Source organism: Fulmarus glacialis, unplaced genomic scaffold, assembly GCF_000690835.1.
Source record: "Fulmarus glacialis isolate BGI_N327 unplaced genomic scaffold, ASM69083v1 scaffold22208, whole genome shotgun sequence".
In the NCBI taxonomy this organism is placed as follows: domain Eukaryota; kingdom Metazoa; phylum Chordata; class Aves; order Procellariiformes; family Procellariidae; genus Fulmarus; species Fulmarus glacialis.
In genome coordinates, this window is record NW_009230472.1 from 1,133 (window position 1) to 20,079 (window position 18,947).

Genomic DNA, 18,947 nt, shown 5'->3' on the forward strand with positions numbered 1-18,947 from the left:
GCCCTATTATTTAGTTGTGCTCTGGTTTATTTCTATAATACTGTAAGGTATGAATTTAAGGAAGCATAGAATTCAGCAAACTGAATTCAAGAAGAGTAAAATTCTGCTGCCCCAAGCTCTCTGCTGACACCGCCTGTGACCGCTGAGTGTCCATGTGGTGTGGTGCACCTGTCCCACCCCAGGCACCGGCATGATTCCTACATCAGCTCTGGAGAGGTCCAGGACAGGGATGGTCTTTGTCCTTCGGTGCTAGACCAGCTGAGAAGGTCTGTGGGAAGTAAATGGCAGGGTAATCCAGGCCAATTTCATGCTGGATAAAGTGTATTTGTTTACTCATTGGAATTATTTCCATTAAATTTAATGGCTAAAGGTGCCATTTAATGGATTTTTTTCTTCAGATTTTAGGAAGCGTGTCACTAGCGTGCTTCGCTTGCATAGAAAACAAGTGTTTTTATTTGGATGGCCTGTTACATTTTGCTTGGGAAAGGCAGAAGGAGAATAAATAACCTAACTCTGGTCAATACTTGCTCTTGTCCCTTCATGATTAGAATCATTCTTTAAGAAGCCAAAAACGTAAAAGATTAGATTGTGACAACATAAACTATTACAGTGGATCTCTGTTACAAAATCACTGGCTGCAAATAAAAATCTGCTGGAGAGCTGGTTTTGTGACAGCAAAAACTTCACAAATAGCATTTGCATGACACTTTTGTTAAAGGAGGTTATGACACAGTACAGTTGAGATCAGCACCCAAAGTTAATATTGAGATTCTAGACTCAATGACTGTCTTGTCTCTGATGTCTGTTCTGCACCAGAACTTCACTAGGTCTCCTAAGTGTTACTACAATCCAAATAATAAGCTTTGCGTTTTTACCTTTTGTCTTCCTACTGTGTTTGGAGCTTCCAGAATGATGCATTCTACAATAGCGGGGACAGCACATGTGAGGAAAGGAAGCTGTGCCACTAGTGAATTGTGATGAACAAAGAGATGACAGGACAAATCATTATAAAAGCATGAAAGGGGAGAAGGATCTTGTGCAGAATCCGCTTGTACCTTGGCTATGTGGAGAGGAATGGTATCTCTGGTTTTTCTTTTGCACATCTAATAAATATATACTTTTTCATCCTTGTACACATTAACTCTGGAAAGCTGTGACATAGTGCTCGGGTTCTTTTGTCAGTGACGCGAGCAACTGCAATTTTTGCAGTCTTTTTTTAGTGTCATGCTGCCGGTGGTCTGGCATCACGCAATAATTAACAGCAGTAATTCGTAAATGCAAAGCTCAGTAGTATTAAAACAGACAGTGTGACGTAAAACTCAACCTTCCTCTTTTTTTCTTGTGGTAGGGAAGCGGTATCTGCTAACAGAAGATGATATAAAGTTACAAGAATTTCAGCAGATGAAAGTGGCAGTTAGAAATGAAGTTCATGGCAATAAAGGTATTAGTATTTATTTCTTAATCACCGTTCTCAATTTTAGCATGAGACCTAGGAAACAAGACAGTCAAAGTCATTAATATGACACCAATTGACCCCATTTAAAGCAACAACTTACGTCTTTGTAGCTAAAATTATTGGAAGATCTGAGGCTTTTTAGAATGAAACAATATTAGTTATGCTGTGTTTACATAAGACCTGAAATGTTTGTGTCCTTGCTTTTCCAACTTCGTCAGATAGTCTAACAGAAAATACTGTTTCAGTCTACAAATCTTGCTTCAAATATATCATCAGCCAAGAAAGTTAATACAAAGCCTAATAGCTGCTTAACTATCCAGAGGAGGCCTATGCCAGTAATCCTCTTTTAACCCGCTCTGTAAGTTTAGTTAGCTTATTCTTTTAGATTTTTTTCCTTTTACCTAATGTAAGTTCTCGGTTGTACACCCAATTCCAGATGATGTATGCATACTCAGAATATGAAAAACAAATTCACGTTTTCCAAACTATAGAAGGAGGAAGATCAGTGGATTTTTTTCTGGTGGGGATTTTGTCATGCTGTTTAAAGCGTATACAAATTCCTTTCTTTAAGGAACATAAGTGTAAACATTAATCTGTCCTTAATATTTAAGGAAGGTTAGGTAAAACTCCATTTCCTGCACCTGTTTAATCATGTGCAGGTGTTCTAGTGATACAAATTGACAATTGTTCCAAAGGATGTAGTTAATTTTAATTTTTTTTGTGTGGCAAGGAAGAGACAAATAGTCAAATTTACTTTTATATAAACTAGTCTTCTGGGACAGAGAGGAAGGTAAATTCAACATGATCGTTTTTCTATATTAAGTAAAAGTGGAATTTAAATCAGGCAGTGGCAAGTCATAATGTTATATTTTGCTGTGATGATGGTGTACTCATATTGGGGATTATTCATCCTGTACTTGAGATTTATTGAATTTATTGCTATGGGTCAATCACACTTGCTAAAACAGGTTTCTAGAAGCCAAATATTTGGCTTTACAGGTCACAGTTGACCTTTCTGTTTTGTACAAATAGTAGCCTCTCAGAACTGATGAAAACAATGTGTTAAGCACCCATTTGTGTGTATGTGTGCGTGTTTCTGTACTTGGTGTTGAGTCCAATACTTGAAAGATGAAAAGAAGTGATTAGGGCTAGTAATAAACTTGGTTTAGAAATGGAAAAAGCAGCAATAACTATTATGTTACACAGAATATATAATAGCTACTTTTTATTGTAGTTATAACGCAACTATTAACTATAATAGTTATACTATTAACTACAGCAGCTAAATAATTACCTACAGTAGTTATAATAATTGTTATGTGTTCTTTACAAATACAGTTCAGATCCCAGGTGTTCTTCAAATTTCTGCACACCTTTGAACACATCACAACCTTTATATATGCATACTTATACATTCTTCTGACTTCACAGGATTCAGCTCTGCATCTCAGTCTTGAGTAAGGACTTGTGTTTGCATGTAGCAACAGATCTGCGTCCAGTAGGTGAATATGTTGTTCTCTGGGCTGCTCAATTTGCACCTCTTGTGTAGGTTACCAGCAGTAGGAAACAGCAGTGACCCAGCAACTGCTGCAAAAAAGTTCACTTCCCTGCACAAGACGGGGGGCAGCACCATTAGAAGAATGGGTCTGCCAGGTGGTACCTGTGATTTTAATCTTGTGTACGTCTGAATCAGAGCCTTGAGATTACCAACTGAAGGACTTGTGTTTGTGCTTGCTTTGTCGTAGGAGAATGTGCTGGATAGAGAAACCTGTTTTTTGTGGGGGAAGGGAAGCAACTCTAAATTTATGGCTATGTATAGAAATACATAGATTATGTATGAGACTCTTTGTATTTGCATCAGTTGTGAAGGAATTTAAGTCTTCTTTACGTACAGTGTTGAGTAGAAGTTCTTACGCTTGTTTGAATGCTGAGTGGGATTGTTTTTGTTTGTTTGCTTGCTTTTTAAAAAAAGAAATAAGGTAGAAAACTTCCTTCCCCTTTAAATTTTTTGTGTTACCTGATTTATTCCATAACATACACAATGAAATTAAGTTCACGATAAGCATCTTCTTGGTTTTCCAAGTCTGACATGACTTCATGGGGACACCAAGGCATGCTTCTCTGTGAGAAGCTTTATGCATTTTTCTTGGTGAAAAAACCAAGTTTTCTGCTTCATTGAATCTCCGTGTTTCAGGTACCAAGTATGCAACACAGGTAGTAGAATTGTCTATAGACTGCTGCTATAATGTGTTTTATTTTCAGATCCGTATTTTAAAAGTATTAAAGAAAAATTAAAGAAAAATGGAATGATTCTCAAAAATGAATTAAAAAAATTACTGCATTTATGTCAGACTTCATCTGATGTGGAACTAGCCAGAAAAGTTATTTACAGGTATTTTAACAATCCAGGTAACACTCTTTTCTGTCTTTTATTTTTTTGCTTTTGTTAGATCATCTCAGGTTTTGTCTGCAGTTGAAGGCTTGTCCTAATTTAGTGGCTATATGCATAGTTAATTCCTTAAACTAAGGCTGTATTTTCATTTACTTTGATCTTCCAACCCTTCAGAGACTCTCAGATCAAAGGAGAGTCAAGCTACGGGAACAAAGTCGTGTCCTACTGTATGCAGAATGAATGGTGAGCCACACAGAAACGTCATCTCTCAGCTGAGAGGTAGTGGTGTGTTCAGTGGCATTTTCCAGCCAAGACACACCTGGTTATAAACTGGTCTGGACCCAGCAGTGGTAGGTCAGGAGGTTTTGTGAATGAAAGCCTTCCCAGCAATTACAGCGTAGGAGCTATAAAGAAAAAAGTAAAACGCTGGTTTTACCTTTTTATTTATTTTTTAGTGTAGGAGAGGAAAAGTTCAGGTATTTTAGCAGGTACTTCTGCTAAAATAGACTGCTGCAACTTCCTGTGCTATTGTTCTGTGAATAAAAGGTAAAGTAGCTGGAATTTTTGTGGCAGAGACCCATTCTATTACTAATCCAATGCAAGTTGCTTAACTGGAAATAGAAGAGATTACATATTACTAGTTAATTTATTAGTTTGATCAAAACAATATTTTTTCCATAAAATTAATCTCCTGTTATCTAAATGTCATTGGCTGGTGCAGATAGAGAAGTGTGCCTTTGTCATTCCACATACAGTTCTTGCTGTCTGTTTAAAGCTGTTTTCCCGTGACAAATTCCATGCCCGGTGTGATTAACTTTTTTTTAACCTTTCCAATAGGTACCATGAACAGAATGGAATCACAGCCTTACATAATTTTAAATTTGGGCCCCTCTTTATGAGGCTATGTTATGAGCTAGACCTTGAAAGACCTGCAGTAGAACTTATCAAAGATCAGGTAATTCCCCTATATATTTTGAAAATATTGTTTTTATTATTAGTCCAATATAAGTAATTGGTATGCTGTGCATGAGCTTTGCATGAGCTCATAGACTTGAAGTATATGTTGCAGTAGCAAAGATGTCTATGACATTAATGTAAGGATGCAGATTACATGTTTTTTATTTTAAAAATAGTAAAACAGTAATTAAAAGAAAAATTAAATGCTAGCTTGACTGATAATGTTATTATTGTACTTCTGTGTAATTGCATCATTTGAATAAAAAGTATTGATTAGAAAATAATTCCTCAAATGAACACAGCTGATGCACATTTTCTTGCATCCTGTGTTGCATTAGATCGTTCTTGGAAAGGAACACTTCTGAGTATTTATGTAGTAGTCCTCTGAAATCCCTTGGGTTATTTGCACCAACAGATTTATCATGTTACTCTGTACTTCAGACTCCCTCTGAACCCTGTAGAGGTGATATGATATTCATCAGCTCAGGAACTTGGCCATTTTAGTGCTGAAGAAACTTAAGGACTTGGTTTTGAATATCTGTAAAATGCTATGTGTGCTATTATGAGAAGATATTAATCATGCCCAGTGTATAATAAATTAAAAAGATTCTGTGCAATAATGTTGTGTCTTCAAAAATCTCCAGCAGCCAGTGGAAAGTTATCTCTATGACGTTAATTCATTAAGGCATGAGATATGCCTAGCCAGAAATGGGCTTGGGCTACTATTCTTAAATTAGGGATGTGTAAGAGTATGTGTGGGTTTTGTTTTGGTTTGGGTTTTTTTGTTTGAGATCTATGTCATTAAGACAGGTCCTGCAGTACTTGCAGGACTTAGTAACTGATGGATATAGTAAGGTACAGTACCATTTCTTCAGACTCTGCTGCAGAAATTTATACTTAATACCTCTGGCATTTTATTTGGCTATTCCCAACACACAGTGTGATTGAAGTGGAATGTAAAATATACTTGCTCTTTCTTCTGCTACTCTGCTTGTCATCACTCAAGCCCTTGTGCTGATCTGTGATTAGCTTTCAGCTTCATGGTGGTGGTACTTTACCCCAAAGATATTGTTAATCAGCTGCAAGCTGTATTTCTGCTGAGATTTTGGAGTTGCCATTAGTCAGTGACTTCTGCCTGCGTTAACTTGAAGGTCACAATCTGTCACTAAAAAGAAATGATAGTGGGAGTCTCTGGGAAATTTCTGTTTAATTTTAGTGAGCATTTGACCATAGTGAGTCACTGGTATTTTAGAGGTTACTTGACAAAGGGACAGTCAGGGAACCCAGAAAGTTAAATGTTGAACTTGTGAAGATGGGGCTTATTCCAGTAGAAGGACCTGCTAAATGCTGTGCACAGTAAGAATGTTCACTGTCCTAAATTTCTTTATGCTTGCTTCTCCAGAATTTGCGTGGTTTTTTCTCAGAGAGTACATCATTCCATATTTTGATGACTATGTTGTTTAAAAAGGGCCATTTTGAAAGTAAGTACTGTGTTTGCTAAGGCAAATGCATTTTGAGGAGGATGCTTCTCACTGTAAGTGTGTGTGTGTATATAGATATATATTTTTTTAATGAATATTGCTGATTGGTTTATGGTTTTAGAAGGCCAAACATCATGTAAATCAGTGTAGACGTGAATGAGCTGCACTGTAGGGTGTAATAAAAATGGAAGGCTGAGTTTGTTTCATACTTCCAATGGTATTCTTACCATTCTCAATTGCACAGAATTGTGATTATCCAGGGGGGCTTGTTTCCTAAACCCTCTTCTCTGAAGGCTTAACTTCTCTTTGGTTTGTAATTTCCCATAGCTTTTTGTTTTCTCTATTCAAAGTTTGTCTTACATGGTTTTTGGAACAGAAGTTCTTCAACAATTTTTTTGGCAGTTCTGCATTTGTGTCAGAGCAGGGAAGAGTACCCTTTTTCCTTTGATAACAAAACGAGACCATAGTCTTCTCTTGGTCTGTTTTACTAGTGTGCCCACACAGAGTGGCTACTGCAATATTTAAGTCAAATGCTTAAAATCAGTTTGGCCCTTTGTGAGAATAAGGGGGAATCATCTGACCTGAATGAAAAGACTTTCCATGAGAAAATCTTAAATTGAGTATGGAGTAAGCTTTTCAAGCAAATCACTTTATTTGAAATATTTTGAATACACAGCACTTGGTCTCCTGACGTTTGGCAAATCTAAGTCCAGCGGTTGTCCTGAAAGTTGAGACTGAGCTACTGTAAAAATAACTAGATCAGTGTTGTGGTGTAGTGGAGCATGTGCGTTATTGAGAAGCTCTTAGATAGTTTGCCTAAAATGGTGGAAGCTTTGATCATGTGTTTAAAAGGCTTGCTTTCTGGGCAGTTAGGAAGAATGAGGGTGGCTTTGTCAAGTATCTAGAATTTAGTTTTAGATTTGTATGAGAATAATAGAACAGTAAGGCTAGATGCCAATGTAGATTGAAAACCTCCTTGGTGGGAAGAAATATTTACATCCAGCTGACCCTAAATTAAACTTTTGAAATGTATTAATTTTTAAAAAAAAAACAGATTTCAGTTTACATTCTTATTTTGAAATAGACTTACTGAGCTCATACCATGTTGAAATTTTTTTTTTTCAGTTACTGTATGTACAGCCTTAAATTTGTGAAGTGGGTAACACTAATGTATTTTTGATAGGTGCTTTGGAAGTTCTGTTAGAAATGAAAAAACAAGGTATACCTTTCAACAAAGAAACCTATCTACTTGCATTTGCAATATGCTACAAACTGGTAAGTATTTTCAATTTACATGATGAAAAAGTATTTGAAATGCCTTCTCTATGTCTTCCTTTTTTTTGGATTTTAAAATTTCCGTATGTTCCCAGTCATGATTTCTTATCTAGTGCAAATATTTTGGACGTATTTAAGTCCTAAATTGCTTCATTGTGCGTGATATGGTGCACATACATAACTTCCCATACAAACTAATGTCACAAAGCAAATCTCTAAAAAATTACATGGACATAAGCCCTAAGGAACTGATTTGATACAGCCTTTGATTGGCTGATAGTATTCTTTCTCTGGGATCTGTGCATCTCTTCAGACTATGCTCTGTGCTTGAGCCTCAATATTGGTTTTATAATCTGGCTTCCTTAAGAGACAAGGCATATATATGATATGTTCTGTTTGTAAGGCAGCTCCCATCCATTTCTTCCCCCCCACTCCAAGTAACCTTGAGCCATTTCTGTAATTGCACCCAAATTTGACAGGGATTAGAGTTCTCAAAGGTAATCTGTTCCTACATGCCTGATGAAAATGGGCAGCTGAGTGGAGAAAAGAAACCTAAATTAATGCCTTCAGTGAGAGACAGGCTGCCCCTTGAGCTTAACTTTATTTTTAGCTCAGAGAAAAAGAGCATGAACACAGTAAGAAACTAGGCTACATAGTTCTACGAGTGTTTCCTTAGAATTGTTTCCCTTTTGTAGCAAAGTGAGATCCCCAAACTTTTTTATTTTGATCTTCCTCTCCAGATTTGAGTCAGTTCTGCAATTTGAGATATTAGCATAGGGCCTTCCCAAACTCTTCTTCAATTTCCCCGTGTTTTTAGGAAGAAAGACACTAGCTGAGGAAAAATTACACCACTAGACTAAACTTCCTCAGGTTTCTCAGTTAACCATACAGTGAAACTGAGTGCATCTGTGATAAAAAGGAGTTGGCCTAAAATGGTAGCTCAGCAGTAATTTATATGGTGCTTCTGAAATTCTCAGTTGTAATGAATCAGGGCTGCCTTTAGGTCAGGGGAAATAGAAATAGCCATATGGCTTTGGTGTTTGGAGAGTGGGGCAGCAGACAGAGCTGTGGAAGTTGTCTGCTGTTAAAAACAGCTAGAGATTGATGGCTACCATCAGTTTAGGGATGTTACCAGTTCTACGTAGAAGGCGCCTTTTTTAGAAAGTTTATAAGCTGGTGTTTGCTACTAGCATCCACTGAGGCAATATTTACCACTTTAAGGTTGCTCCTTTGTCTATACTCTGCCCGTTTAGGTAAAGGGTTTCACAGAAACCCACTGTGTTTCTCTGTGGTATCCTTTACTCCCTCTGCTGTAGCTTTTTCCCTAAAATCTTTACATGGTTCTTTCCATGGCCTGCTCTCAGAAGGCTTGGATCCATGGCATGTGCAACAGGAAGAGGTTCCTGAGACTTCTGTTTTCTACTGCTTCTGGCCCTACCTGTGTTTTCAATAGAGAATCTGGCCCATCATTACTTGTTTAGTGAATTGATAATAATAGAGGGGAAATGATTCTGTCACTGGGTTGTTTTAACAGCCACAATAGATTTGTGGGGGTTTTTTTGTTAAGATAAAATACTATCAATAAGGGAATAAGCTGTAGTAACCCTTTATGCACTAAAGAGGATTAGGTGGAGCTCTTCCAAAAGCTTAATCTGTTGATGCAGCTGTTAGTGGTAGGAGGAGAAACCATGAAGCTCAAAAGTGTTTTTGCTTGCAATGCAGCATAGGAAACTTCAGAAAAAATCTTGAAGGGAAATATCTTCAAGATGCACTACTTGAATACTGGAAATAATGGTGCTGGTATCATTAAGAGCAGTGTTGGATTTTTACCAGGTTAATTCTTGGTTTCTTTTGAATAACCATGCCAGAGACCAGTACAGAAAAATGCACAAGGCTTAAAGCTCGGATTATTTCTAGTGGATAAACAATGTTTAATCTTTGTACAGAAGTGTTTTAGACTCTAAAACACTTCTGGGATGTTTTAAATCATTGTAAGGCACTGCTATCCTCTAAGGTAACAGATAGTCCTTCTTTTAGTGCAGGAAAGGGCTATAGGCCTTTTGATGACAACAAAATATTTATGTAGTAATGATCAATCTTCTGGTAGTCAGAATGTTTCTAAATTTTCAAAGACAATGTTTTAAACCACAGGTTTCTCATGTGGTTTAAAAGGTATTTTCACAAGCTGTGCAGACCATTCAGCAGTGGCATGGAAAAGCATCCCTTAAACACCTGAAGGATGACCCTATCCCTTAAATCATGGCCAGTATTTTGCAGGAATGACACTTCGAACAGTAGGAACAGAAATAAACACCAAACACTAGGAAGGAATATGAAGGCTCTTCTCCATATTGGTGGTACCAGTTGTTACAAAACCTTCCTGCTGCCTTCCAAGCTTCTAAGTTTGGCAGGTATTATTTTGTTTGGGGCGCAGTCAGCTGTACTCATAATTTCCAGTGTGAGGAGCATTGTTTTTTGAGAATTGGTGGTTTGTGAGATAACACACAGGTAAACTCATTGCCTTCTACTATAGACTCCTATTGAAAATAGTCCCAGCAATAATGGAAGCTGTCTGTGTTGGAAAACAAGCAAATGTCTAAGCTGTCATATTAGAATATATACTTTGGAAATGTCTTGGAAGATTTAATCCGTAAGAGAGGCTAAAAATTGCTGAATGTTCAAATTTGCACATGCACAGATTTCTTTAGTTTAATGGTGCTGAGTAGTTCAGTGCTTAGAAAACATTGATTTTTGTTAACTATCTAATGTAGCTTTTAGAACAAAGCAAGGACAAAAAGACAGCTTTCTTCCTGATTTGGGAATGATTCGAAAGTGGAAAGGAAAGCATCTGTTTTAGCATAGTGCCAGAGTTGTTTTATCTCTTGTAGAAGCCAGAACAGTTAGGGCAAGGCACAGTTCTTAAAGTAACGGAAGTTATTTTTACCTTCTTCTGAACTTTGTAGCTTTGAATATCATATTTTGATGTTGTGTTTCTCAAGAAGTGTGGCACACAGTCTGCTTGGTTGGGTTCAGATATGGATTGCCTTGGTAATCTTATAATATGTTGACTTCTGAATGCCTTCTGAATGTGATTGCAATTGCAATTGCAATTACAGTCCTTTCAGATCATGAGAATAACAAGTGCAACTTAGGTTTGAAATTTCTATGCAGGACAACCTGGAATCTTGGAAAATCTCGGCAAAACTGCTTGAAGAAGCACAGCTAAAAGGTGGCACATTACCACTGCGAGCATTCTGCTTTGCTGTGGCAACTGCTCTGAAGCAGGTACAGTACCTTTTGTTTTGATTTGTGCCTGAAGCTCTATAGTTGTATTGTAGTAAGATAGTGAAAGGAAGCTAACATAGAGGAAACGTAACTGATCTATGTAATAACTTCAAGTACTAGAACTTTTAGGCCCCCGAAAGTGTAGGGTTATAGACAACTCCCACACAAAGCGAATGTGGAAATTCTGAAATTTAAACATATGTTTTGAGTCTAATCCACAGGTATTTTGTGCTAGTGACAATGCCGTATAGAATATTTTTAGAAAATGAAAGAGAGTTGGGCCAGCAGGTTAGATGTAACTAATGGACCCAGTCCTGCATATACTACTATTTAGTGATGGTTTCCTTTAAGTAGAATTAAAATGATGATTTAAAATATTTGCACAGTCATCTCTTTAAAATGTTTATCTTGGGAGGCAAACTCAAGGGCTATGATGTGTGTTGCCCTACTGCCTGGGAGATGGCCTGTCTTTCTCCAAAACATGTTTCTTCAGGGGAAGGTTTTCATATACCTCATGTGCTTAAGCACTGATATGAAGGGGCTCTGAGGCAGTACAGGGTGAAAGACTGAGCAGAAGAATAACAGTTAGGAAATTCTAAAGTCTAGTATTTTCTCTGCCATTAATTTGTATATACAGCTTGAGAAAATTCTGAACCTTCTCTGTTTCATGTCTAAACAGAAGTCAGAAGCACTGTAAAAGCTAGCAATTTGATGTTGTTCGTGGATTTGAATGAATGAAGTAGAATTATTAAATTTTCTTATGCACTCTGTGGTCTTTTTTCACTGTCTCTGTGAACAGAGACACTGAACACTAGCATCATCGAAATTAATTTATTCATGTGCATAATGGCATGACAGGGCTTCTCATTGGCATTGAGGTTAAAAAAACAAATCTCTGTCTCTGAAACAACATGAACTATCCTTGATGTTACTGCTTTAAGTAAAAATCAGTTAAAATTCTTGTTTTGCTCCACATTACACTTAACTATTGCTTAAGCTGCATGATCTTTGACAGTACATCTTGCTGTGAGTAAGATGTTTCTTGATCCCAAGTAACAGTGGTTGGTCTAGTAAATGTCAATGTTAACATTTACTGTCTATACAAATCAGTTGATGGCATAGATACAGTACTGTAAATGTGTATGTCCAAAAGTGTGGGGCAGGATAAATACCCACGTTAACATATGCTGTACTTCATTTAAGTACTCTGACATATGCCAAATGAGCATGTGTGTAGATCTTTTATCTTTTAGGTGCTCTCATGCTCAGTGTTGGTTACACGCTTCCTTTCCCTGCTGATCTGAGGCAGGGAGAACTGTCTGGTGTGCTAAAGAGCCAGATGGCATGGGAACTCCAGCATGGGGTGTTCCTTTCACAGGCTGGATGCTGTTTGGAGTCTATGGGTCTTGGTGAAGGGGTTCTAGATGCTGGTTTGTGATTCACTGAAAAGTTGTGAAAGACTGTTGTTTTTCTTGAACTTTTATTGTGGAAGTGTGTTACACATGTTTAACCGTATTTTTTTTAATTACTTATAATTCCTTCCTAGAATGATGTAGCACAAGCCAAATTTTATTGTTCCCAGATAATGAAAACAGAGAACAACCTGTACAATAATCTTAAAGTAAGTATGCTTGCTTTGTATTAGAATCTTGCAGAGAAATATGCTATACTGGACAAAAAAACCCCACAGGCAAAGTAGCAGAAGGCCAGCTTCTTAGTAGCACAGGCGTATATCAGTACCGTTGCTGAGCTTGTTTTTGAGCCAACAGACAATTTGTCAGCTGGATGAGTTACATTCTGAATTGCTAACACCCACCCCTGTTTTTTAAAATTGCTTACTACCATAAATGGGAATGGAAAGCAGACCAGTCCTACATCTGTGAGTTGTTCACACCCATGAACAATTTCTAATTATGACACTGTGACTTTTTGCTTTCTGGCTACAAGAGATTTAAAAAACCACACCTCTAAGTAAATGCCTTCCTTAGCTGTGCTCTGCCCACTTCAGGCCTCCTTCAGCCCTATGAACCTTAACCACATATGTACATAAAACCATTTTTTTCCTTTAATTGCATGGTCTACAGCCTGAGAGAAAGTCTACTGCATATGCCCTGTAAGTGACTTCTCTAAGCTATGGAAAAAACCACTTTGTTCAAGAACAGCTAATGCGGCTCCATCAGAGAAGCTCTGCCTCCAAGGCTCACCCTTCCTTTCCAGGTCCCAGCTGCGAAAAAAACTGAAACCTCTGCGGAAGTTGATCATTCCCTCTGCTTTCTTCATGATTAATGGATTTTTATCAGCGCAGCATCTAGAAATGTATTTTGCCCTGCTTTGCTTCATGTCTTCCTCAAACACTTTTTTTGAAATTTGCATTCTGGTGATAAGTACTATTTGTGTGATGTGGTTTTATTTTCTTTTTAAGGTTCTTGTCCAGCTCAGATCTGGTTCACTAGAAGAAGTAATAAAGACATTAGAGGCAGCAGTGGAAGTAGATACTCCTCCCTTTGTGAAAAAAATCAAATTTTCTGAGCAGGTGGTAAGTATACAGTAATGAGAGGAGGTCCATGGTGCTTGGCTGAGCCATGATGACGGTGGTTCAGCTACAGAACTCCAGGTGCCTGAGTTCATCCTGCTACAGTTGTTTGGCTTCTGATGCATTCAGATGCCAAAGCAGCTGGCTGGCTTTATGTACTGTTGGACAAAGCACTTAGCTGTCCACTTCCTTTTTTATTGTGGAACTTGCTCTTAGAAGCTCAAATTTCATCTGAATGGAGATGAAGCGTTCCCTAGTGACATTAAATAATTTAATCCCTTAAATAATTTAATCCCTTGCCTTCTATGGTATTTTCATTTGATGTAAAAATGGGAATAAAGTTCTGATCACAGCGATATTGTTAGTTTGGTAATATTTACAAAGACCTGTGATCCTATACAGGGAAGTGTGATATGGGAAATAATAGCTTTTGCTATTTTACTCTATCTTACTATAAAAAATAGCTTTTACAGTATTGATCACTGAGGAGGCTTCCTTCAGGGCACATATGTACCCCTATCAGCTTGGCAGCATTGCTGCTACTTTTCCTGAAACTTATTAGTGTATTCATTTTGAATGTGTCTATGGAACAAGATATTTTAAGACTGTGTTAATAATTAACTACTTAGCCTTTCACTGCTGCCTATTAAACAAAATGAATAACTGATATATAAAATAACAAATACTAGGTGGAAGGCGGGCATACCTTTCAAAACATAGCACATGTATATTAGCTGCTATGTTAGCTGCTATGTTGTAAAGAAAATTTTTAAGCAGCATTTCATTTTGTAAATTCATTGCAATAAATGTTGCATGTGTCAATGTTGTATTTTGGTTTTGTTTGGCAAATTTGTAACAGTCCTTAAGAAGACTAAGCATTAATCCTAACCCATTCCTTCCACAAAAGGTTGTTGATCAATAACAAATTTTTAAGAGATTTACTTATACTTGAGCTCATACTCTGTGTATGGCATACAGAACTTCTCAGTGTTCTGTAGTCTGATTTTTATTGATTTGTACTGTACTGTACATTTAGTGTAATACATAATAATAATTAGAATTGTGCTGATCTGGAAGGTAGATTCCCGGAAGCAATTACATTTCCTGGGTTTAAATAGAAAATAATTGTGTTAGTTTGTACTAGGACTGAAGATATGACTGTACAACCTTGAGGAAGTTTTAAATCTAATAAACTCTCTCTAATAGGTATCCAGTGCATTTCCACCATTTTCTGGTGATGTATAATGTCTGCTGCGTAAAATCCTCTTCTTATGAGTCATTGCGTTAGCTACATATCTTACATTGTGTACTTTTTTTTTCTTTGAGTGATTGCTTGTCTTCAATATGATGGTTGAATGAGATCTTCACTTGCTGAACTGTAACAGTCTGTCATTTTCTCCTCCTTAGCTGGCTACAGTCAGGGAAAAGATGGAAGAAAATCCCGACCTTTCTGCCAAATTAGGAGATATTTATTTGAAACTACAAGCTTCAGGACGGATAACCATGTGCACGCTGGAAGACATGCTTTTCCAGATTCCTAGTTCAAAGAAGACCCCTGCAAAGCTTTTAAATCAGAAGCAATTGGGCTATCAGGCTGCGAAACCACTTCGGTCAAATCTGTTGTTGGAATAGTTCAATATTTGATGGCAAACTGAACTGCTGTTAGCATCTCTTAGGAGCCACATTCAAATAAAATGTCTTCTCCCCTCCTCCACAATGAGCAATTGTTTAAGTTGTTTGTGTGAAACAGCATTTTAAATACAGATCATGTAGCTCCCACGTTTCAATTTTGATGCTGAAAACAAGCCACGATAGTGGGTATTTGTGTGTTGTTCAGAAACGGAGTGATAGAATGGTTTGAAGTTTTTCCTCAGGCACTTAAATCAGGATTTTCCTATGCTAAACGTCCTCATGGGAGTGAACAAAATAGTGTGTGTGTCTGTCCTGACTTCTGTGGTTCATGAGAAGAAAATTCAGTCTTCATCAGATGCAATATTCTGTCTGGATCTGCATCTGAAAGGATAGATGCTGTCCAGAGTCTAGATAAAAGAGCATGGAAGTGCTTTAACTATTTATTCAAATTCTGTACATCTCAAGAGAATCAGAGGAAAGCAAGCATCTTTTGTTCCCTTTAATATCTTTTTCTTCAGAAGCAATATATTAGTATGGTTTTTTCATATCAAATGGGATCACGGAAATGCTATGGCAGGCAGCCAACTGGTTGTTTCTCACTTGAAGGAGATTCCTGAACAAAAGTCTCAGAGTGAGTGGTTCCACATATTGCTTCCTTCAAATTTCTGATATTAAGCCTCCCAGGATAAGCAGATCTTGATACAAATTTGCAACTAAGTCCTAACAAGTTTGTTAAAGCGAGTACGATCACTTTTTTAGACTATAATTACATAACATCTGCATAATTCACTAATATGTAGAGCAAGCGATCATAAAAACAGTTTTAGAAGCTTCACGTTGACCCAGCTTTAATGACTCCAGGCCAAATGTGCTTGGATCTAGTAACAAAAAGCTGTTCGTAACTATGAGTCCTGTATACCCAAAAATCTTTTTTCATTCACCATCCAGAATAGAAGGAATTGGAAACAGCTATACTTTGGCTGGCACCCACTGGTTTACTTCTGCACATGAAGTGATGGGCCTGTTGGTACAGAACTTCGTAGTCCTGTGAGCACAAGACTAGGTGGAGCCCAGCTTGGTACTCTCCACGTTGCACCACCTTATCTCTCCTTTGGCTTCTGTTCTTTGTATTTTTATTTCGTCTCTCCTCCCCTCAAACAAATGTCAGAACTCAAAGGATTCTTTCTGTGAATGAATCTCTGCATGCTATATCAAACTTTCTTGAAGCCAGTGAGTCACTGTGAAGAAACAATAACCCATCCATGCAGAAACACACCTTTAGCCATCAAAGCAAATGTGGCTATAGCAGGTCAGAGGTTTCCTTCTGAGGCTTTAACACTGCAACTCATTTCTGTCACCAGTGTGTCTTGTTGATACTAAAATGCACAAAACTGTTACACAGTGGATGGAAGTTCCTGCAAGTGTAAGTGAAGAATAATTTGAAATTTGTATCACACTTCTGTGAAATGTGTGCATGCTTTTTATGAGTGGTTGCATAGGTTGAAGTACTACAAACATTAGTCTAAGAACACAGCTAATTACTTGTTCTGTAATACTGTGTAGCGTGTAATTTCACACATAATTCAGTAGTACAGGTTTTTACTGTACTAAAAAGAGTACAGTAAATCCTTTCAACACTTCCAATACAATATGAACCCTTAAGTAGCTCCCAATCTTTTCTCCACAAATAAATTTGATACAGGATTTGTAAAGGCTGCTTGCAGTGTGGCAAGGATTAATTTCAAAAAAATTCAAGGAGTGAACTACTCTTCAGTTTGCTCAGTTGGTTGGTACTATCAGGACAACTGTTTGATGTAAAACTACATTTCTATAGACAATAGAAGATAGTTTGACCCGTTTAGCCTGTTACATAGCAAATATAAGGTCAATTCTGTTTAATTTCCTTGTTTGGCACTTTTGAACTTGTATTAATTGCAAGAAGTTGGTTCATCCTAGGACTGAGATGTGCATGTTTGTTTGTTTGTTTTAATCTGAATTGGTTAGGTTCCGGACTGAGGCTGTATCCCACCTGCAACTGAAGTAATGGTAACTTCTATTACAATTGTCAATAGAGCTGATGTTTTCCATTCTTTGTTCTCTTGACTACTTGTTGTCTTGAGACTGATTTAGTCAAGCTAACTATTAAGTCGATAATTTGTTTTAAAGAAACACCATTTCTTTGTCTTGAGTTTTAATCAAGGATGAACCTGGAGAGAAACCAACATTGTGAAATTCAATTAACAGATTTTTTTGTGTGTGTGTGAGCAATCTGGAAAAAACAAGGTATTATTTTTTTCTAGGTTTCACTGCAAGAGACTTCTATAGGAATGCTGCTTAAAGCTTTATGTAGTAAGTAGCTCAGATGAGGGTACTGTTATGTGAGAAGGAATTGCTGTTTGTCATATTCAAATATTCTTTCTGCAATAAAACGAAACATGAGTTTTGTGCATGAGTTTTGTGCATGTCCTTGCACTCCGGCGGCTTTTTGGAACAGTGATCCAGGAGGCAGCAGGTGGCGTTTCTTCATCATACTTTCCTACCGACGTGATTTCCAGCGATAAGTTGCCTGCGGTGTCAGTTACGTAAAGGCAGGGCAGAGTGGACGGTTTGCCCTCTGTTTAAGGCATGCCATCTTAAAATGGAAAATCCAGGCGGTAGTTGGCAACTTCAAATGGCTGGTGGTGGGCATAGACTGCAAACCTATAGATTTACAGCATTTAATTTGAAACTTACTGTGTTTATTGAAACAACTTTGTTTATTGAAACAACTTTTGTTTATTGCCCCTGTACTCGGCCCTGGTGAGGCCGCACCTCGAATACTGTGTTCAGTTTTGGGCCCCTCACTACAAGAAGGACATTGAGGTGCTGGAGCGTGTCCAGAGAAGGGCAACGAAGCTGGTGAAGGGTCTGGAGCACAAGTCTTATGAGGAGCGGCTGAGGGAACTGGGGCTGTTTAGCCTGGAGAAGAGGAGGCTGAGGGGAGACCTCATCGCGCTCTACAACTACCTGAAAGGAGGTTGTAGCGAGGTGGGGGTCGGTCTCTTCTCCCAAGTAACAAGCGATAGGACGAGAGGAGATGGCCTCAAGTTGCGCCAGGGGAGGTTTAGGCTGGACATTAGGAAAAACTTCTTTACTGAAAGAGTGGTCAGGCCTTGGAACAGGCTGCCCAGGGAAGTGGTGGAGTCACCATCCCTGGAAATATTTAAAAGACGTGTAGATGAGGCGCTTAGGGACATGGTTTAGTGCACATGGTGGTGTTGGGTTAACGGTTGGACTCGATGATCTTGGAGGTCTTTTCCAACCTTAATGATTCTATGATTCTATGATTCTATGAACTCATCTTTGCCAATGGTCACAATGCAGTTTTTACAGTATTCTGTGGAAATACTAATCAATGACCTAGGAGACAGACTGCTGATGTTACTTCTAGTATATCGATGACAATTATAAAGGCTTACTTTGCTATACCTTTATGAGAAAGTTGGGCACCTTTTCCAATTTGAATTGTAAAAGCTTGAATTTTTACATTAACATGGGATCTGGATTGTGCACAGTCTTCATAGGACTGATATTCCTCTGCTATAGATGCTTCTGCTTTTCTCCATGGGTTAATACCTCTTTCATATTCCTTTCCACAAGATCTTGAGTCTTGCTAAGGAAGGATCACTTCCTCTGTGCTTTTCCCAAGTTAATCTTCTGCTTCAAAACAATAAAAATGAAGGCGAAAGGCTTAGTCATTGTAGGGGAGCTCAGGAATGCTTCCAGGCCTCAAGTACAGTTTTTGTGTATTTAATGAACCTTCTACACAAGTTTAAATAACTTTTGAAACAAAGACTAGTTAGAACTTTACAACACTATAGAAAGTAGGGAGACCTTTAGAGTATAGATCAGAGCTATTCAACTTTGGGTTTGCTTTTTTTTTCCTCAGGGTTGTTT

At 37.8% G+C, this 18,947-nt stretch overlaps 1 protein-coding gene across 1 annotated transcript; it reads left to right on the plus strand.

Moving 5' to 3' along the window:
* Positions 1-1,347: 1,347 nt before the first annotated feature.
* On the plus strand, positions 1,348-15,091 carry PTCD2 (pentatricopeptide repeat domain 2; the record flags this gene model as incomplete). Its single annotated transcript, XM_009584247.1, has 9 exons — positions 1,348-1,441; positions 3,719-3,848; positions 4,686-4,803; positions 6,208-6,286; positions 7,470-7,561; positions 10,733-10,846; positions 12,393-12,467; positions 13,269-13,382; positions 14,787-15,091. Coding segments are annotated over 9 exons (1,041 nt in total), but the record flags the coding sequence as incomplete, so codon positions are not given.
* Between the last annotated feature and the right edge of the window lie 3,856 nt (positions 15,092-18,947).